The following is a 22,060-nucleotide window of genomic DNA, read 5'->3' as shown; positions in this document are numbered from 1 at the left end:
GTTCAGACCGCACAACCTAATGGGTCTGGGGTCAGGGGAAAGTGGTGTCATGTGTGTGCAAATGGGAGACAGCTTACAGGCTCTAGAAAATGTAACTACCTGCCAGGCCAGGGGTTGGCACTGTTTTGTGATCCTTTCTCTCTTTCTCCCTCTGCAGACTGAGTAATTGATTACTCTACCATCACTGACATCATCTCTGGTATCTGTCCTCCAGGACCAGTCCCTTCTTACCATTTTCATTCATAAACCGGCAAACTAGTTACCTGCTTTGATTCTATCTGGATTTGTTGCAAGTTTATTTTTCTAAAAATATCAGATTATATTGTGTTACCAAGGTGGTACCCTAAATCTTTATCTATAATCTTTGTGTCATTTTACAGTTGCTATTTTCAGTTTGTTTTTTTTTTTTTTTTGGATATAATCAGTGCTTGAAGTGGGCAGGTACTCACCAGTATGCAGTACCGAAACCTCTTCCAGTTTCAACATAAAGTACCAGAAACTTTACAAAACATACCAGTAAATAACGGAAATTTCCACAAATATCGATGAGTGACACTGCCACTTTCCTTCCTAGATCTTTGATTGACTGTCACTGTAGCTCGAGAATCAAACTTTCACCATACTGGCATCTTTTTTTTAGTGAGTAATGGAACCTCTTCATGAATCTTCACAGGGGAAGAATGGCTATTCGATTGAATATTTTCAGCAGGGACACAACAAAACTCCTTGATTGAATGCCCCTGTATTACCATAAGTGGTTTTCATATGTTTCCTTACCTGTGTAATACTTAAGGATTGTTAAGGACTGTTTTGACTCAGACCTTTCACCATTTTCTATCTTCTGGTTTGGGAAGTAGACCTCAGAGACGGCATAGGCTAGATTTAACATGCAAGCCATTATTTTGGCATTTTGAATTTGAAACCTGCAGGTAAGAAATCTCAGGGCTCCACTTGCTTTAGGTTGAGCTTGAAGCTCATAATATTGTCCTTCTTCATCTTATTTTTTCTTTTAACTTGTTTCAAAAACTTTCTAAGCAGCAAATTATAGAAACTATTGGAAAACATCAGAAAAATTAATTCTCTGTAATTTATATTTATGTGATTTTATTATCTAGTAGCTACTTTAAAAACTATTTAAAATAAACCAACCTTCCAGGATAAATAAAGACTCTTGCCCCTGGATGGAGTACACACACCACACCTAATTACAATGATGGCTGTTCAGAATAGCTAACCTACTTGACATCCTGTCTTTGGACTGTGGGATGAAAATGGGCAGAGTCAGCTTACTCTGAGCCATTGTATATACTGATTATCATATGTAAAGGAGCTTAGTGATTGTTGAATGTCTAAGGCGGTTTGCTCATTGTGCAGTACATAAATACATGCATTTCAATGCTCTTCATTTGGACAGTGGACATACTAAAGACTCTAAAATGCATTGTATTTCATTAAATATAAAGAGTGAAGCAGTCACTGAGGTGTGGGAGGTGGATGAAACTGGTGTAATAGACTAAGCCGAGAGAGGTCTTTACAACACACAGTTTACTTTACAAGAAAATTAAAGTAATACACAATGAAATTGTTTTCTCAAAGAACTCCATGTTTTGCTACAAAAATGCCACTCCCATTCTTATTCTTTTTCGTTTTCTTCCATAACTACATTGTTCTATAAAATCTTTATGGCCAAACCTCTCATGTAAAAATATCTGAAAATATAACATGAACTTAATATGTGGTATTTTATTAAAACACACCCAGTTTCTCTGTAAACACCACACCCTATGCTGGAGAAGAGTCTGTTGCAACATCTGGACTTGGACCAACTCTATTCATCAGTGATATTGACACAATGCTGGCATCGATCACTTTCAATACAACATATTAAACACAAATTTCCTACCACAGTCGAATCTTTTTTAGGTCCACCATCATCTGCAACCACTGTTAATGTGTAAATGTCTCCCTTCTCCCGATCAACCAAACCAGTCACTGTGATTCGTCCCTGAGAACAAAGAATTTAAAAAGGAACAAGTAATTTTTACGATAAACACATTCTACAGTAATAAACCAGTATGATTAATGTTTAATTATTTCCATGTTTATAGCTCATTATAGGTTAACATCCCCATTATTCATGCTCAGTGATAGTCAAGACATACAGTAATATAATTTATATGAGTCATAACGAACAGTTAGCATTAGAAAGGCATTTGAAATATCATACTAATTCACGCAATCAAACATGCTTTTAGTGACTCTGCCCATGCAAACACTGTTGGCAGCTATGAAGGAAAGCAGTTCAGAGTTACTTTAAAATACAAAAACAACAAAATTTAACTGTGATCAGTCATTTGAAAAAAAAAGCAGGAAGCAAGAAAAGCGGATGGAGCACTAGTTCATTGCACTGTATACTGCTGATCAACCTAACCTAATAACTTCTTCAGGGTATGGAAAAAATGAAAATGTGCAAAGAAACAGGGAAGATGTGCACCAATTTTAGATCCTACATGTTCTAAATCATGGTCAAGTGTGACCATCATCTGAGACATTGCTAGCTTCATTGGGCACCAGAGTAGTATGTGACCTTGGGTGGAACAGCAGTTCACTGCAAGGCACACCCATGCACACACCCATAGTTCCTAAAGTGGCCTAACAACCCACACACTTCATTAAGAAAAACAACATTGAGGTTCTTTCTGTTAAGACAGCAGCCTTTTCTATTATGAATTGTTATTGGCACTTACAGTAACACTGTCAATCTTGAAGAGAGCCAGGGCAAGTGGGGAGGTGTCTGGATCAAAGCGATAGGTGATCTGGTTTAAGTTGTCTGCTGAGCGTGCCCGGACCTGAACCACTTCTGTTCCTGTTGCAATATTTTCCACGATGGAGGCCTCATATGCTGGACTTGAGAAAGTGACTGCCTCATCAAGTTCATTCAGCAATGTCACATAGACAGAGCAGAAGCTACGATAGAAAGGTGTTGCCTGGTCTGTTGCGGAGATGTTCATAAGGTAGCTGGTCTTGGTCTCATAATCCAGATAGTCTACTGTGGTCACCAAGCCTGTGCTCACATCAATTTCAAATTTACCTTCTGCACCTCCTTCTATATGGTAAACTACTGCACCACCATCCCCTGTAAAAAGAAATATAAAACATCATCTTAGTAACATGACCAAAATGAAAAATAAATGAATATGGTCTGTCAGTTTAGGAAAGCAGAAGCTCTGCTCATCCAGCTAATGATATATGATTTTCAAGATTTCTATCACATTATAAATAAATGGGGTAATTGTAATGACTGGATTATCTGTGATGAGATGGGTATCTAGCTCCAAAAGTGAGAGCCCTTTGGGTCTAACTTCTCTGCTTTAAGACCTAGAAGATTGGGTTGTGATCTGTTAGTGTCCTAGTAATCCTAGAGTAAGGCCCTAGCATGCTTCATGTACTGTGTTGTCCTAAAGTCCTTCCAAATGTTTGCATAATAAGAGGCTTTATGTTTCCCGCCACGATTGAGAGAATATGATGAAAGAACATATTGCCATACTTAATAATAGCAATGCCTTGTTATACTGCAGTTATGCTATCCTATAGTTTTACAATGATATAACTACAGCATAACAAGGCATTGCTATAATTAATAGATTACTACACATTTGCAATTTTTGCTTCTTATCCAATTGTGTACTTGCCTCTAACATTATTACACAGTAAGTACATGGTAAAAATGAATTTCTTTAATCAGAAATAAGTAACATTAAAGATTGAGCATTGAGCTTGGAATACAAGAGCACTGTATTATATCATGTCTCATCTCTCACAAATCCCCTGTCTGATTTACAAACTGTAACCTACTACCCACTCCGTTAGATCCAGTTCTAACTAGTTTGTTGATAAATGTTCTGGCAGTGGCAGTACAAACAATGTTGGATTCATTTAATTAACACAGTGTCCCTGGTTCCTTTTATTGTTAGACTAGCAAAATACCCGCGCTTCGCAGCAATGAAAAAGAAAAGGAAACATCTTGAAAATAACGTAACATGATCATCAAAGTAATTGTTTTGTCACAGTTATGAGTGTTGCTGTCATACATATATATATATATATATATATATATATACACACATACATACACACACATTATATATACAGTATATATATCTATATCTATATATATCTAATATCTATATATATCTATATCTATATCTCTCTCTCTATATATATACACATACGTACTGTACATACATACACACACACATTATATATATATATATCTGTATATATATATCTACTGTATATATATATATATATATATATATACACACACACACACACACACATACTACGAGGTGTGGCAGAAAAGTAATGAGACTGATTTTTTATTTACCAAAGTTTTTATTTCTTTCAAACATCAATGTTATCCCCTTCAAAGTAGTTCCCTTGGGCAGCAACACACCGATGGAGACGTTGTTCCCACTGTTGGTAGCAGCGCTGGAAGTCTTCAACCGGTATGGTCATCAGCATGTCTGTTACACTCTTTTGGATGTTTTCTAAAGTCCCAAAATGACGTCCTTTGAGGACATTTTTCAGTTTAGGAAAAAGGAAAAAGTCACACGGACTGAGGTCAGGTGAATAAGGGGGCTGGGGAACCACAGGAATGCCTTTTGAGGTCAAAAATTCTGTTATGGAGAGGGCAGTTTGACATGGGGCATTGTCATGATGGAGCATCCATTTGTCTGCAATGTCTGGTCTCACGCGAATGACCCTTTTTCTGAGCCTTTCAAGGACGTCTTTATAAAAAACTTGGTTGACAGTTTGTCCTGCAGGAACAAATTCTTTGTGGACGATTCCCCTTTTGTCAAAAAACAAATCATCATTGATTTGATCTTCGATTTGCTCATTCGAGCTTTCTTTGGTCGAGGAGAGTTTGCGGTGTGCCACTCCTGACTTTGCCTCTTGGTCTCAGGATCGTATTCAAAAATCCATGATTCATCACCTGTGATCACACAACTAAAGAAACCTTGCTCATTAGCGATTCTGTCAAGAAGATCAAGACACTTGTTTTTTCGATTGTCCTTCTGCTCAATTGTGAGGTTTTTCGGCACCATTTTGGCACAGACCTCTCGCATGTGCAAATGTTCAGTCAAAATTTGATGAACGGTAAATCTGTTCAAATTTAATTGTTCACTCAACATTCTTAATGTTAAACGACGGTCTGATCTCACAAAAGTGTTCACACGTTCGATGTTTTCATTGGTTTTCAAAGTTGAAGGCCTCCCTGAACGGTGTTCATCTTCAACGTGTTTTCTGCCTTCCAAAAATGATTTGTGCCAGCGAAAAACTTGAGCTCGGGATAAAGAATGTTCCCCATAGGCCTGTTTTAACTTTTCAAACGTCACACTTGCCGATTCTCCAAGCTTAACACAAAATTTAATTGCACAACGTTGCTCCAAATTCGCTGTTCCATTTTGTGTGACGCACAAAGAAAACACAACTTCACTAATAGCAGTCACAAAAATAACGTAGTTAACGGAAGGAGTTGAAACTCGCACTGAGCTATGGGAGGGTACTGATACACGTGCTCTATCAAGGACAACAGCGCAGCGTTGCCAGATTGCTTGCAGTGTTGTCAGTCTCATTACTTTTTTTTTTTTTTATTTATTAATTTTATTACAATCAATACATAGCAATCAAGTTTTTACAAAAAAGAATTATGTTAAGAACAGATCGATCCCCACCCCTGAGAGAGAGAGCAAGCCAAACGGTGTAAAATTTAAGGCTTGTAAAAATACCTAAATTAATAAATTCTCTGTGCTTTATAAACTTATTTTAAAATATTACTGATTAGATCCTGCCATGTTTTGAAAAAGTCTGTACGGATCCTCTAACTGAGTATTTGATTTTTTCCAATTTCAAATAGTATAACACATCGGTTTCCCACTGACTTAAAGAGGAGAGTTTGGGTTCTTCCAGTTTATCAGAACAAGTCTGCGTGCCAAGAGTGTAGTGAATGCAATCACAATTTGTTTGTCTTTCTCCACTTTAAGCTCCTCCGGAAGAACCCCAAACACAGCTGTTAATGGGTTAGGAGGGATTGTGAGTCCAAGGCTGTCTGACAGGTGATTAAAAATTTTTGTCCAGAATAATGCTAATTTGGTGCAGGCCCAGAACATGTGACCCAGTGAGACTGGGGCTTGGTTGCAACGTTCGCAGGTTGGATCATGCCCTGAATACATTTTGGAGAGTTTTAGTCGAGACAGATGTGCTCGATATATAATTTTGAGTTGTATAATTGTATGCTTTGCGCATATGGAGCTCAAGTGAATTCTCTGCATTGCTACTTTCCACTCCTTTTCTGATATATTAATTGAGAGGTCTTTTCCCAGTGTCCTCTTGGATCTTTGAAAGGAAGGGATTGTAAAATGATTTTATATATTGTAGAGATGGAGTCTAATTCCTCAAAATTGAGCAATATTTTTTCCAGTGTGGATGAGGGTGCAAGATGAGGAAAATCTGGAAGGTTCTGTTTAACAAAGTTCCTGATTTGAAGATAGTGAAAGAAATGTGTAGCTGGAATGTTAAATTTGGAATGTAATTGTTCATAGGATGCAAAGACGTTGTCTATATAAAGATCTCTAAGCAAGTTAATTCCAATTTTTTCCAGATATTAAAAACTGCATATGTTTGTGAAGGTTGAAAGAGGTGGTTCTTTTGCAGGGGTGCCACAGAAAGAAGCTTCTCCGTCTTAAAATGCTTTCTACATTGGTTCCAGATTCTAAGTGAGTGGAGCACAATTGGGTTATTAGTGTATTGCCGATAATGTGTGTTTATTGGAGCGCAGAGCAGGGAATACAAAGAAGTACTGCAGGATTTTACTTCTATTGCGGTCCATGCCTGTGTATGTTCTTCTATTTGTGTCCAGGTTCTTATCGACTGTATATTTGCCGCCCAGTAATAAAACTGGAAGTTAGGTAGAGCCATGCCGCCTTCTGCCTTTTGTCTTTGTAGGGTCGCTCTTTTGATGCGTGGATGTTTTGAATTCCAAATAAATGAGGTTATTGTTGAATCTAATTGCTTAAAGACAATTTATTAATGTATATTGGTATGTTTTGAAATAAAAAAAGGAGCTTAGGAAGAATATTCATCTTAACAGTGTTAATTCTTCCAGCTAGTGTGAGATGAAGGGTTGACCATCTATGCAAGTCTTGTTTAATTTTTAATTTTTAATTACTTTTGTGCCACATATATATATATATATATGTGATTTATGTATATATATATATATATATATATATATATATATATATATATATATATATATATATATAGCAAAATACCACGCTTTGCAGCGCTAAGCACTGCCTTAAAAGTTTTATTAAGAAGAAAATTAAACCTTTTAAACTGAGGAAAATATACCAATAATTATTTGTTAAGGATCTCTTTGTATACCACATTGTGAGTTCAGCCCTCCGGTTGTAATATGACCAAGCTGTGCGCTGAGCTTACTCTTAAGCATGCAACGTACAGTTGGCCATATGAACAGTAATCTTGTTTCAAATCTCACAGCTTGGATTGCTGCTATCATAATCTGTTTGAGTTTTATGGTTTGTATCAATTACGACAGTATTTGTAGGACTTGTATTGAAGAGACATTCGGCATCTGTCAAGCGTTGTAAGTATACAACCAGTTTCATCGATAACTTCACATCCAGCTTTTGAGAGTTTAAACATTCATAAACATCAAAGTGTCCACTACTGAAATCGTCACCTGTGAATCTAAGATGTTTAAGAGGCATTGGCAGTTGTCCAAAGGTGTAAACTATTTGGCCATTTCGGTACACTTGAAAGCGACAACCGAACAATTCAGCGGCAGCCATCAACTCACATGCAGATGCATAGGTGAAGGGCTTAAGCATTTCAGTCTTATAGTGCTCCTGTGTAGTATAATTATCTCCTGTACTATCATCAGTCCACACCTTGAACCTGTCCCAGTCATTCAATACATAAGACACAATGTTTCTGCAGATATCAAGAGTGAGCCAGATATGGCCATGCAATATGTAACAAAGAGAATGGAAAAGATAGGTGCCATCTCCGGGCATGGAAACCACTCGGTAAGTGACAGTTCTTTGATCGATGGTGATCACCTCGATAGACATGTTAATGCGGGTACGGTTGGAATGATAAAGGAAATGGGTACCTGAACAATGTAAAGTAAGTCTAAAATACCTACACAATAACTATAATCGTAATAAATGAACAATAAAACAGCGGAGAAGCCGTGGATTAAATAAAAAGGCTGTAGTTATCAGCAGGGAGACGTGAATCCCGTGGCGAAGCAAGGAAGGGAATGAAGAGACCGGAGCGACGGACGGCCTTATATAGGCAGGCAGCCAACAACGTGGGAGGCGTTGGGATAGGGGACCCAACGCCGCCTCACACGGTGACCGAGCTGCAGGCTATGGACATATATATATGTACGTAAGTAGGATTCAGTTAGAGTTGGGAACCCGTGTACCAAATTTCTTGAAGATGGGCCCATAAGTAACAAAAACTGTTGAAAAGTTCAATATGGCGGCCGACAGTGGCATCATACCACCGAAAAAAAGTACCAAATTTCAGCCTTCTACCTACACGGGAATTTGGAGAATTAATGATGTTGGAAAGTTCAATATGGCGGCTGACAGTGGCGTCATACCACCGAAATAAGTATGTACATTGGTTTCGGTTAGTGCAGGGATGCCGCCTACCAAATTTCGTGAAGATGGGGCCATAAATAAGAAAGTTCAACATGGCGGATTTTGTTGACCGTTATGACCGTTACACGTAGAATTTCGAAATGAAACCTGCTTAACTTTTGTAAGTAAGCTGTAAGGAATGAGCATGCCAAATTTCAGCCTTCTACCTACACCGGAAGTTGGAGAATTAGTGACGTTTGGAAAGTTCAATATGGTGGCCGACAGTGGCGTCATACCATCGAAATAAGTACGTACATCGGTTTCGGTTAGCGCAGGGAAGTCACCTACCAAATTTTGTGAAGATGGGGCCATAAATAAGAAAGTTGAACATGGCAGACGTTGTCGACTGTTATCGACCGCTATGACCATTACGCGTAGAATTTCGAAATGAAACCTGCTTAACTTTTGTAAGTATGCTGTAAGGAATAAGCCTGCCAAATTTCAGCCTTCTACCTACATGGGAAGTTGGAGAATTAGTGATGAGTGAGTGAGTGAGTGAGTGAGGGCTTTGCCTTTTATTAGTATAGATGTCCATTAAGGAAATCAGATTTAAACGCCGAATGCACTGTATGTAAGAATTATAGGCCAATTTCTAACTTTTTTTTCTTCAGTTTTCAGGAAAGCTGTTATGTTAGAAAATTGTTTTTCTCAGAAATTTCAGTTGGGCTTGTACCCTGGTCAAAGGACACTGCTTTAATGAATGCTGTAAATGATATTCTAATTTCCTCTTCTTCTTCATCTACATCTTCTCTCACTTCTAAACTCACTTAAAGAATTATTAGGAACACCTGTTCAATTTCTCATTAATGCAATTATCTAATCAACCAATCACATGGCAGTTGCTTCAATGCATTTAGGGGTGTGGTCCTGTTCAAGACAATCTCCTGAACTCCAAACTGAATGTCAGAATGGGAAAGAAAGGTGATTTAAGCAATTTTGAGCGTGGCATGGTTGTTGGTGCCAGACGGGCCGGTCTGAGTATTTCACAATCTGCTCAGTTACTGGGATTTTCACGCACAACCATTTCTAGGGTTTACAAAGAATGGTGTGAAAAGGGAAAAACATCCAGTATGCGGCAGTCGTGTGGGCGAAAATGCCTTGTTGATGCTAGAGGTCAGAGGAGAATGGGCCGACTGATTCAAGCTGATAGAAGAGCAACTTTGACTGAAATAACCACTCGTTACAACCGAGGTATGCAGCAAAGCATTTGTGAAGCCACAACACGCACAACCTTGAGGCGGATGGGCTACAACAGCAGAAGACCCCACCGGTACCACTCATCTCCACTACAAATAGGAAAAAGAGGCTACAATTTGCACGAGCTCACCAAAATTGGACAGTTGAAGACTGGAAAAATGTTGCCTGGTCTGATGAGTCTCGATTTCTGTTTAGACATTCAAATGGTAGAGTCAGAATTTGGCATAAACAGAATGAGAACATGGATCCATCATGCCTTGTTACCACTGTGCAGGCTGGTGGTGGTGGTGGTGGTGGTGTGGGGATGTTTTCTTGGCACACTTTAGGCCCCTTAGTGCCAATTGGGCATCGTTTAAATGCCACGGGCTACCTGAGCATTGTTTCTGACCATGTCCATCCCTTCATGACCACCATGTACCCATCCTCTGATGGCTACTTCCAGCAGGATAATGCACCATGTCACAAAGCTCGAATCATTTCAAATTGGTTTCTTGAACATGACAATGAGTTCACTGTACTAAAATGGCCCCCACAGTCACCAGATCTCAACCCAATAGAGCATCTTTGGGATGTGGTGGAACGGGAGCTTCGTGCCCTGGATGTGCATCCCACAAATCTCCATCAACTGCAAGATGCTATCCTATCAATATGGGCCAACATTTCTATAGAATGCTTTCAGCACCTTGTTGAATCAATGCCACGTAGAATTAAGGCAGTTCTGAAGGCGAAAGGGGGTCAAACACCGTATTAGTATGGTGTTCCTAATAATCCTTTAGGTGAGTGTATGTGGGTTCAATGTGTTTGAGCAACTTCTCCCTGTACTTCCATTCCCATCACTCTTTTATCCTCATAGTCACTGTCTCTCTTCATCTCATATCCATACCACTTCAACCTACTTCCCCGTACTTTCTTAAATACCTCTCCAACTTCTGCTGTAGACTGTGATTTTCTTGTTTCTTATTCTGCCTTATTTGTAAATCCATACATCAACCTCAACATTCTCATTTCTGCCACATCTAACTACTTCTCTTGCATTCTCTTTGCTCTATCTGGTGGATTCATGAAATACCAGCATTATTCAGCTTTTACACCTAAATCCTTCTTTTGTTATTATTGATCATACAATTCTACTGCATAGATCTGAAAATTCAGTTTACCTATTAGATACTACTCTTAGTAGTTTCACTTCATTCTTATCAAGTCATTCTTAACATATAAACAATCCTGAATACAGTACTGCCTTATTGTGGTCAGCATGGCTTTGCTGTGGAATCACTCTGGGTGTTGCTTCCACCTCCCAACATATATTTTCCATGATACATTATGGGTGGGATGCAAACTTTGGACTCTGGGAGTTACAAGCAGTGAGTTCTACCTCTCAGCAAAATGGAAATCTCCAGCAGTTTGTGGATGAGATAGCTTCAAAACTGCCACAGTGTGTTTCCACATGTGTGATTTCAGGCTGGCACTGTTTCAGCTCCCTTGTTTGCCCTGGGCTGTCACGGCACCATTTGTCTTTGGTAAGGATTTTGCTTAGTGGTGTCAAAGGCTAAACCTGGATCTAAAGAAGACCTCCACCTGCTCTTTGCATGGGATAGCTTCTGAACTGCGCACGACGACAGGCTGGCTCTGTCCCAGCATTTTTTTTCCAGTTTTTTTTATATTATGTTGCCATTAGATAATGAAATTTAGGAAAAGAAAAATAATAAAACAAATCAAAACAAAAAAAACTAAAAACAAAACAATGATTCATTCAAAGTTTGATGACAATCAGTTTTATGTGTCATTATTTAACTGCTTTATTGACATAAAACAGTGAATGAATCATAATTATTTCTGCTTAAATTCAGAAAAAAAACAGAAGTTAATTTTATTGGTGGAAATTCTGAGAATAGTAAAGCTATACTGAATTATTTTAACTTAAAAGGATTGAATTTTAGTTCAACTGAAATCTAGGTGTTAAGTCAAGTCAAGTTGGGGAGCATGCACTGGTACAGTGCATTGCTGCACCCACTACACAGCGAAACAACTCAGGATCCCGGTTTGCAACCCCCCAGGCAGACACGCGGTCCAGTCCCGCCCACCGGAAATGACCCTCTATCTGCTGCAGCCAGATGTTACGTGGGCGACCCCTTGGCCTGGTCCAGCCACTTGGATCCCCAACAATGAGGATCTTACGAGCCAGATCATCCTCGGGGAAACATACCATATGGCCGTAGTGCCGTAACTGACACTCCCTCACAATGCAGGTAATGTGCCTCATTCGGGACTCCATGAGCAACCGCTCATTCAACACAAAGTCAAACCAGCGGTACCCAAGGATTTTCTGGAGAGACACAGTAACAAAAGAGTCCAGTCTCAGGTCACTGGATAGCGTCCATATCTTGCAACCATATAGCAAGACAGGAAGCACCAGGACTCTAAAGACTTGGACCTTCCTCCTTTTGCATAGATATCGGGAGCGACACACATCCCTTTCCAGCGACCTCATGACCCCCCATGCTCTCCCAGTCCGTCTACTGACTTCACAGGAAGAGTCACCAGACACATAAATGTCACTGGCAACTTAAGTAAACCTTTCAACAAGGTCAACACTCTCTCTGCAAACAGACACACTGCAGATGGCTGTGCCCAAGAGGTCATTAAAGGCCTGGATCTTGGTTTTTATCCAGGACACTCGCAAGCCCAGACACTCAGACTCCTCACTCAATCTCTCGAGTGTCCCGATCAGAGCCTCCATTGACTCTGGGAAGATCACAGCATCGTCAGCAAAGTCAAGATCTGTGAATCTTTCTTCACCAATAGGTGCCCCACAGCCGCTGGAACCCACGACCTTACCCAACGCCCAGTTCATACAAGCATTGAACAGAGTAGGAGCAAGAAAACACCCCTGACGAACCCCAGAATCAATTGGGAAAAACGCAGAGGCCCTGCCTCCACTCTGCACAGCCATGATATCCAGCAATCTCGAGGTGATCCCGCAAACCCTCAGCATGCTCCACAGGACAGCTAGATCAACTGAGTTGAACTCTTTGTGAAAATCGACAAAGGCTGCAAAGAAACTCTGCTGATATTCACATTTGCACTCCATGAGAACCCTCAGTGCCAGGATGCGGTTGATGGTAGACTTCTTAGGTGTAAAACCAGACTGTTCTAGTCGCTGGTAGGTGAGCAAGTGATCACAGATCCTATTGAGGACAACCCTAGCAAGGACTTTACCCGGCACCAAGAGCAGTTTTATCCCCCTGTAGTTGCTGCAATCTAGACTATCACCCTTCCCTTTCCAGATAGGGATAACAAGTCCTGTTTTCCAGTCAGCTGGGATGATGCCAGTCTCAGAAATGGAAGCAAAGATTGTGTGCAATGCCAGGAGGACAGCCTTACCACCAGCCTGGAGAAGTTCACCCCGGATACCACAGATCCCTGCAGCCTTTCCCCCCCTCAGCTGGTTCACCACCTGTGCAATCTCAGTGAGATTGGGTGGTTCACAGCTAATTGGAGAATCAGCCTCAAGAACCGTGGACCCAGAGATATCCAACATCCTAGCCAGAGGATCAGCTTTGAACAACTGCTCAAAGTAGCCAGCCCAGCGGGTCACAACTGCAGTGTCATCCGTAAAGACCATTCCATCAGCTGCCCTGACTGCGACTCTCTGAGGAACAGATTCAGATGTGCGTAATGCTTCGATTCCTCTGTAAGCAGGACATGGGTTGCTAGACCACAGATGGTGTGTCACTTGCTCACAGATTACTCTAACAAATGCCTCTTTATCTGCCCTCAGAACCCTCACAGCCGTCCTTCTCAGTTCCCGGTACAGACCAAAGTTGCCATTGAGCCGTGCACTGGGACTCCTCTCGATGGTATCCACAGTGCCCTTCGAGATGAAACACCTCCTTCTGGAAACAATGGTAACACCAACACAACCCTCAACAACATTCAGGGTCTTGTCACGGAAGGTCTCCCACATCACATTAGGATCGGCAGTCATACCCAAATAGTACAACTTACTGGTGTGGTGCTGAGGTGTTGCCCACTACACGGCAGTACTTGGGTGTCAATTTGAGGTGGCCCATACAAGTGGGCGCATGGAACGTCTTGTCTCTCCGGTAAGATGATCATCTTCCTCTGCTGTCGGGGAAGCTGCGTAAACTCTGCATTTCAGTGACAGCACTCTCTGAGGAGAGCAGTCCGGGGACTTGCCAGATCTCTAGGTGTTAGCTTTAACAAAAACTGACTGTTCAGAATATTGTAAATTTAGACTGGTTTCTTAAGATTCAGGGTCTTCAAGAGCAACTTCATTCATCTGTCTCAAGAAGAATTGACTATTGTGGTACTTTATGACCAAGTTGTTTGAATCTTTCACTTACTACATTAAAGTTTTTTCAAAACAGCAAGCATCATAAGCACAACTAAGATGTATGGCCATTTAACCCATTTCCATCTTATTTCTGACATTAATTTTATTAGCAAAATGCTTAGCCAGGATGACCAAGCCGACATGACCCTATCAACTTTTTCCAGCCCCTCTGAGAGGATACCCATATGCTTATAGAACAGTTAAAAGATACAGTACAGTGTGTCTTGGGGTTGCCCTAAAGTTTTCTCCCAGTGGGCCCAGCCTTGTACATATGGGAAGCATCCTAACTACATGCCCACATACTTCAACTATCTTTTCTTGATCTGTTGAAGCAGCAGTTCTACTCCAAGTTCCTCCCATATTGGACAGTGAGTACTGCTACCCTGTGCAGCAACGTTATTTTGGCTACTTGTACCTGTAATCTCATTCTTTTAGTCACAATTCAGAACTTTCCACCATAGAGTATATGTTCTGTTCTGTTGGGAATCTTGCACTTTTGTTGGGAAAACTTTTTGTGTTCTTTTGTATTTTTTATTCTTTTTTTTTCTTGTAATATTCTGTTTAAATTTTATTTTGATTTATTCTCTCATTATTTTATTCAGTTTCATGGTAGTATCTGGTATCTCAGACTTTTGTTAATTACATGATGTCATGCATGCCTTCTGGGCTCACCTAAGGTATGTGGTACAACCCTGGGACAAGAGAAGGCACTGTCCCTAAACGGTCTTGTCTCCCTTTACCCTCACAGCCTCTAGAAACTGCCCCATTGGGGCAATGGATCCAAAAAAAAAGCTCCACCCCTTCCAGTTCGTCCAATATAAAGGAGAGACGCTTCTAGGAGGTAGCGTCTCAAACTGGACCTGACACACCATGTGGAAGGTCACACAGATGTCTCGGTGCTTTGCACACAATGGCAACCTGCAGAGCACATATTTTGGTTAAAGATTTATTTTTCAGGGCAGAAAAGTATGGGATTTTGCCTGGTTGGCACACCAACTAATTTTGTTCTCACTTTGCGTCATCACTTGCCCCACTACAATGGTTAACTGCTATATTGTATTTAATGGGGGTAGGACAAAATCCCTGTAGTGTCGTAGATTTTCAATTTTACATTATATTTTATTTTTTGCCCATACAATCAAAGATTTACTTAATTTGACAAGGACAGTTAACATCAAAGTATGTTCCACTCCTGAATTAACTTCCTGAATTGTATCACCTTAAAACCTTTTTCGATGGTTTTGCTTCAGGCCATGTTGATTAGCTTAATTCTTGGAAACAAAACTTTGACAGCCAGCCAATCCAAGATTTGTAATAGCCCAAGTCATGAAGCCAATGTTATGAAGAAGCCCCATATCACACATTGCAAAGACATGGAAGTTTAATATAAATATGAGGGGTGTTCAATAACGTACCTACCTGAGTATGAAAGAAACTAGCAAGCATATTGAAACAAGTCTGGGCATGTTGTGATATGTCTCAAGGTTACTCATGCACAGTTGTGGCTCATCCAAGACACAAGATGTCAGGAGAGTCCTCGTGCAAATCAAGTATGCTTCTTCATAACAATGCACTGATTTACATGTCACGTCAGTCAAAAGCTGCCATCTGAGAATGTGGGTTCCAACAGCTGAACCATCCTCTCCACAGGCCTGACCACTCAGATTATTTACTGTTCCAAATTTTGAAGAAATCTCTCCGTGGAAAATGGCTTTCCAGTGCTGAAGATGTCAAGGCAACTGTGACGTCCTGGTTTGAAGGTCAAACAGAAGATTTTTTTTTAAAGGGCAAGAAAAGTGGATGAAGTGTATGGAGCTATCAGGGGATTATATCGAAAAATAAAATAAAAAATATTTTGAACATTCTTTTCTTTCCTACTGAGGTAGATAAATTATTGAACGCCCCTTGTATAACTTGTCTGACAGACAAAGAGAGAGAGAGAGAGATAAAAGAAGGTGAGAAAGACAGAAGGAGCGATGTCAGGAGAGATAGAGAAACGTATGACTGTTTCATCTACTCGTCAGCGAAAAGACTCTCATGAATAACATCAATTGCTAAATCAACGCCGCTCTGGGACATTCACCTTTCACACTTTATTGTAAGTTTTTTCTAAATACTATATATATCCAGACTTTGCTATATACATTTTCTTTTATACTTTCCTCTAGTGGTATTATTATTCTTTAATAAATTCCAAGATGTTTTTAAGTTTCTATACTTTGTCTTTAATTCTACTGTAGAGTGACTGAAGTAATAAAGTAAATATTTAGAATGCCTGGAGTAGTAAGGAAATGCTATACGATCCGAACTGCAAGGTTTATCGGCTGAGGATGAAGAGCTCTGCCCAATAATGAACAGTGCGTTAAAGTAAGACATCAGTGATTGATATATGGCTTATAGCCAAGGATGTTGAGCCTTTGTATGTTTGAATATATTCTTGGAGACCAAAGTAATATTTAGGTCTGATATATATCTAAGACACTGCATGGTGTTCGTGCCTTTGATAAGTAAGGCTCTTTACGTACTAGGGAATGATGGATTGTGCATGTGTTATTCATACAGCACTCATGTGGGTTAAAGCACTCAGAGAATAACAAGCTGTGTATCATCATTCATACAGTACTTTTGTGGTTGGGTTCTGCGTGCATGTGTATATCTACATACTGTATGTGTGTGTATTAATCTTAAAGTGCAACAGTAGACCAACATGGCAACAAACCTGCTGAGTACACTTATCCATGAAGAAAATAAGTAAAGGTTAAGTATACCATAATAATAAAACCCTTAATTAATTAATTGGCAGCAGGTAGTTTAACTCACCTTCTAGTAGCTCCTGGGAACTACTTAAGGATCATTTAACCACTCTTCCCATAGAGTGACATCAGTCAGTTCTTTAGCTCCCTTTTGGAGGAGGTTTTGTTTTGGAATTTTGTTTTGAGGTTTTTTTTGGTGACATAATTTAAAGCTATGTGAACTTGCTTTTCTTTTCATTTTGGAGTAGTCATCATTATGAGTTAGACTAGGTTTACCAGGGCAACCATTTTTTTCAGTTATTATCATCGAGGGAACATTCCCAGTCACTAAAGGCAAAAACTACTAGACCAGGGATGCCCATACTTTTACGGCTTGCAAGCTACTTTTAAAATGACCAGGTTGAAATGATCTACCTACATTAAAAATGCTATATATATATATATATATATATATATATATATTGTCGCATGTGGCTGGGGGTGGATGCCTGAGGGGACTGGAGGAGGGCTGGTGCCTCCTCCCAACCACGAGGGTGCAACCGCCCTGGTTTGTTGGTGGCATCGGGTAGGGTGCTTGGAAGCCCAACCCTGTAGGGGCCCGTGCCTGAAGAACCCTGGAGCCCAGCACTGCCGCCACACCCGGAAGTGCTGGGAGGAAGAAGAATGGGGACACCCAGAGGGCTTCCGGGTGCCCAGCTGGCACTTCCGCCACACAAGGTTGTGTCCACGGAGGAATGCCGGGAAGCAGCTGGTGCTCATCTGGGGTGCAGTCGATAGCAGAAGTCGGGTGGAAGAGGACTGGAGGCGGCCAGAAGGAAAGGCACTTGAGGACTGTGTGAAAGGCCTGGACTTTTGGGGGATCAGTGCTGGAGGCACTGGGTTTGTACACAGGACATTGTAAATATTGTAAATAGTTTGGTGTTAATAAACGTGTGTTGGGTGATATAATATATATATATATATTGTGAACGCTGGCCCCGGCACAGACAGACGGACATCGTATTTTCACCACACACCATTTATTAAGCAACACTATTTACAAGTTTGTGCTCACGTGCACCCCCAGTGCCTTCTCGCATCGATTTCCCCAAAGTCCAGGCCCACAGTCTCTTGTGCCTTCCTGGCCGCCTCCCGTCCTCTCTCTCCAGCTCTGTCCGCTTCCTCCCGACATCCACACATGACTGGAGGGAGGCGGCCCCTTAAATAATGCCCCCGGATGAGCCCCAGGTGTTTCCGGCCTCTTCTCCTTAGCCACGCCCCAGCGTGGCAGAAGTGTCGGCTGCCTTCCTGGCAGCTCTCCGGGCGCCACATAAAGTCTTCCCCCCGGCACTTCCTGGTGTGGCGGAAGTGCCGGGCTCCCGGGATAATTAGGCCCTGGGGCGCCGCCTGGCGGTGACCACGGGTCCCTACAGGGCTGGGCTTCCATGCCCTGTACCCGAGGACCCCTGCCTAACCAGGACGGACGCCCCCACTCTGTCTGGAGGAGGCACTCGCCCTCCTCTGGCCTTCCAAAGCGTCCCGGCCGGGCTCCAGCCCCAGCAGAGGACCGTACGGGATACACCGGCATCGGGGCGCCACCTGGCGGTGACCACGGGCCCCTACAGGGCTGGGCTCCAAGCCCTTCACCCGTGGTCCCCAACAGAACCAGGACGGACGCCCCCTCGCGGTGTGGAGGAGGCACAAGCCCTCCTCACGTCCTCCAAGCGTCCCGGCCGGGCTCCAGCTCTGGCCGGCGACTGCACGGGATAAACCGGCATCGGGGCGCCGCCTGGCGGTGACCACGGGCCCCTACAGGGTAGGGCTTCCATGCCCTCGACCCGTGGCTCCCAACAGAACCAGGACTGAGTATACTTTATACATAAAATATATGTTGTCGTACCTTGCATAATATATGTTGTCGTACCTTGCATAACTGAATAATTCAATACATTTGTGGTCACTACAGTATTTGGATTTAATAATCTTCATGTGGGAAAAGGCTGACTCGCATAAATAAGTAGAGCCAAATAATGCAGTCAAGGAGGTAGCACATTACCTCATGTTTGGGTACTTTTCCTCTGTGAATAAGTTCCAAAACTGTCCAAGAATCCCAGACTTCAGCTGAATGTCATCATGTAGTGTCAAAATCTCATCCTCTGCTCATCCCAACCATATCACACTCAGTTGTAAAGTGTTTTAGCATGTCTCAGAGATCACAGTCTGATGTGACCAATAGGACATTATCATCTGCAAACAATAGATACCTAAATGTTGCGTGTAAGTTATAACCATAATAATTTATATGGTAAAGCTGTCAAATGACTATCATTACCACCACCGCCTTGTTTACACCTTTGTGGCCATGAGAGAGGTGTCAGGACTGGTGGGTGAGAGGTGTGGAAAGTTTTAGATGAAAACAGTGGTTTGACAATCTTAGATTGTGGAAGGAGGGATACTTATGTTAAAACCAGTCTGCAAAACAGTGAGGTAGAATAATTTTGAATGTATAAATTACCGGACAATCCATATTGAAGTATTCAGACTCAAGTCCAATTGAGTCATACATGTCTGTATTGGATTTAGCACCATAAATAAGAAAGGTCCCCATCTGATCTGAAATATTTTGCTGTTCAAATGTCTCTAAAAAATTAAATTTGTGTCACTTCATTAAAAAATTACATCTGCTGTAATGTGAATGTAGCCTTTTTTCTAAGACACCATATACCAGTGGCGGACCGTGCATTTCACACCTAGGCCTTCAGTAGTGCTCCGTGTGAATCAACAAACATCAATAATAACTCATAAACTTGCAATATTATTTAGGAAAATCACAACATTTTACTCACCAAAAATTTGGATTATTTATAAACAAAATCCATCCTCCTCTCTTTCCTCAAAAACAGTTTAATTACTCTGTCGTATGGATTACCCATGTGCTTCAGTTCCATTAAAAAGTTCCTTTCTATTGCCATTGAAGCTAATACTAAAAGTCGAACCTGCCCTGTCATATTTCTGGCATAAGTTTTATTTCGCTTTAGGGCTGAAAATGTCCGCTCGACAGAAGCAGTGGACACGGGAATGGTCACCACCGAATATACCAATGTGTACAGCTGCCCTATGCTCTCATTCAGATTTTTCTGATGAAGGAAGTCAAGGAGATCAGTGGGAGATTTTCCTGCAAAATCATCCATGGCATACATTACAGTCAGTTCTGTTTTTAGCCGAGACAGATCAAAAAGTGCTCCGTGGCCCTGTGTTAAACTGGAGAAGGCTGCATGCGGGAAATTTTTCTTGTATTCCCGAAACTTCTGAGGGTCGAGGAGCGTGACAAACATCAGGTTTTCGTGGTCTTGAAATCTGGTCTGTGTCTGGCAAATAATATTGTCCAGAATCCTGCCATGGAGTTGGCGGTAGTGCGGGTGAGGATTTTGCCCTTGACCTCTTTGTGCGCTCGGAGCGCCTGCGGTGCATTCAGTGGCCTCGTAGAGTTCCTCATATCAGCTTCTATCTCGTTCAACGGTTTCACAGAACTCCTTTACCCTAGCCAGACAAAACTGCACATCCAGTTTTTGTCCTGTAGTATTGAAAAGAGAACATCTGAATACTCAAAAATGCTATTAATGTGTGAAGCAAAAAACAAAACTCAAAATCATCCAGACGTGCTTTAAATCCATCAGCACAGCGCACAGTGTCCTCATCATACTCGTCATGATGCCCCAGAATGTGATGAAACAGTTCCTTTAGAGCATCTCTCTTCTCAAAGACCGTATTGACCACTCTGGATGTGTACTGCCACCGTGTTGGTGCCAAATGAGGGAGACGCCACTGGCAGATTTCGGCCAGTAGTTGCGTGCGCCGAGGCCGATCTAGAAAAAAATGCAGCAAGGCCATTGAGGTGGCCGAAAAAGATCTTTCATTCTTTAAGCTTTGAGGCCCCTTGAGTCAGTACTAAATTGAGCCGATGTGCATAGCAGTGTATGAATAAAGCCAAAGGTGCTCTCTCTTTAACTTTAGCCTGCACCCCATTTAATGCAGAAGACAAGACCGCTGCGCCGTCAAAACACTAAGCCACAACTTTACCCAGACATTCATTTTCCAACAAAAATCTGATGATAAGACCTGCAATGTCATCGGGGATTGCTTCCCACTGGTAACATCTTCAAATCTGACAAATCGCTCCTTGACACCTGTGCCCGTTACGTAACGCAGGACCAGTGCTAGCTGCGCTGCGTTACTCATGTCTGTCGTCTCATCCACCATAATAGAGGCGAATGGTGCTTTTTTAATGTCACTTCTTATCTTTTCTCCCATCACTTCAGCAATAGCAGTGATCAGGTCGTTTTGTATTTTACCCAGCGTCCCACTAAACACTTTATTGGTGGACAGGTGGTAATGTAAATCCATGTTGCTCTCAGCAATGAGAGAAAGAAGCGCCACATAGTCCCTTCTGTTATTGGATCCCGCGCTTTCATCGTGTCCCCGAAATGAAAGTTCCTGTTTGCCCAAAAAATGACACAGTCTATCAGTCTTTTTAAGATTTCTCTGTTTTTCTTCACCTTTTCGTTGTGGAGCTCCGTTTCCCTGCGCACTTGCTCGTTCAGCTGTAGATCCACTCTGGTTTCCCCAAAAGTTTTGGAAAGCACCGTTGCTTGTAAGTGTCCGGCAGTGCTTTGATGTCTCGTTGCTGCCTTGGTTAGGCAAGTCAAATTTACAAACCCAGTGTCGCTCCAAACACCATGTTGATAAGTGGCAAATAACAAGCACTCCCAGCAATACAATTTGCAGTGTTCCTCGGACCCTGTGAGCCAGAGGTACCGCTCGTAGCTGGTAACCTGAAAGTGGCGGACAAATCCTCTTCCTGGTTGTGACAGGATAGCTAGCTTTGGAGTTGTCCGACCTTTCTTAACAATGTCCAGCTTTTCTTGAAAAGTCCGTCTTGAAAATGGCCTTGAAAGTAAATCTGCCACCAAATTTATTTCTTCTCCTCCTTCAGCCATTGTAGGCTGACAAAATAGCTATTACACCATCCTATCCAA

At 41.6% G+C, this 22,060-nt stretch overlaps 1 protein-coding gene across 6 annotated transcripts in view; it reads right to left on the bottom strand.

Moving 5' to 3' along the window:
- cdh23 (cadherin-related 23) overlaps positions 1-22,060 on the bottom strand; it is a 1,363,918-nt gene that overhangs the window by 294,885 nt on the left and 1,046,973 nt on the right. For all 6 annotated transcript variants that reach the window (XM_039768795.1, XM_039768746.1, XM_039768764.1 and 3 more), the window contains exons 31-32: positions 2,748-3,136; positions 1,904-2,005 (exon numbers count right to left, since the gene is read on the bottom strand). In XM_039768795.1, coding sequence (XP_039624729.1) covers positions 1,904-2,005; positions 2,748-3,136 — 491 coding nt within the window. The remainder of the gene's footprint in view (positions 1-1,903; positions 2,006-2,747; positions 3,137-22,060) is intronic.

Source organism: Polypterus senegalus, chromosome 1 (assembly GCF_016835505.1).
Source record: "Polypterus senegalus isolate Bchr_013 chromosome 1, ASM1683550v1, whole genome shotgun sequence".
In the NCBI taxonomy this organism is placed as follows: domain Eukaryota; kingdom Metazoa; phylum Chordata; class Cladistia; order Polypteriformes; family Polypteridae; genus Polypterus; species Polypterus senegalus.
The sequence above is the reverse complement of the archived record's forward strand: the minus strand, read 5'-3'. Positions and strand labels throughout refer to the sequence as shown.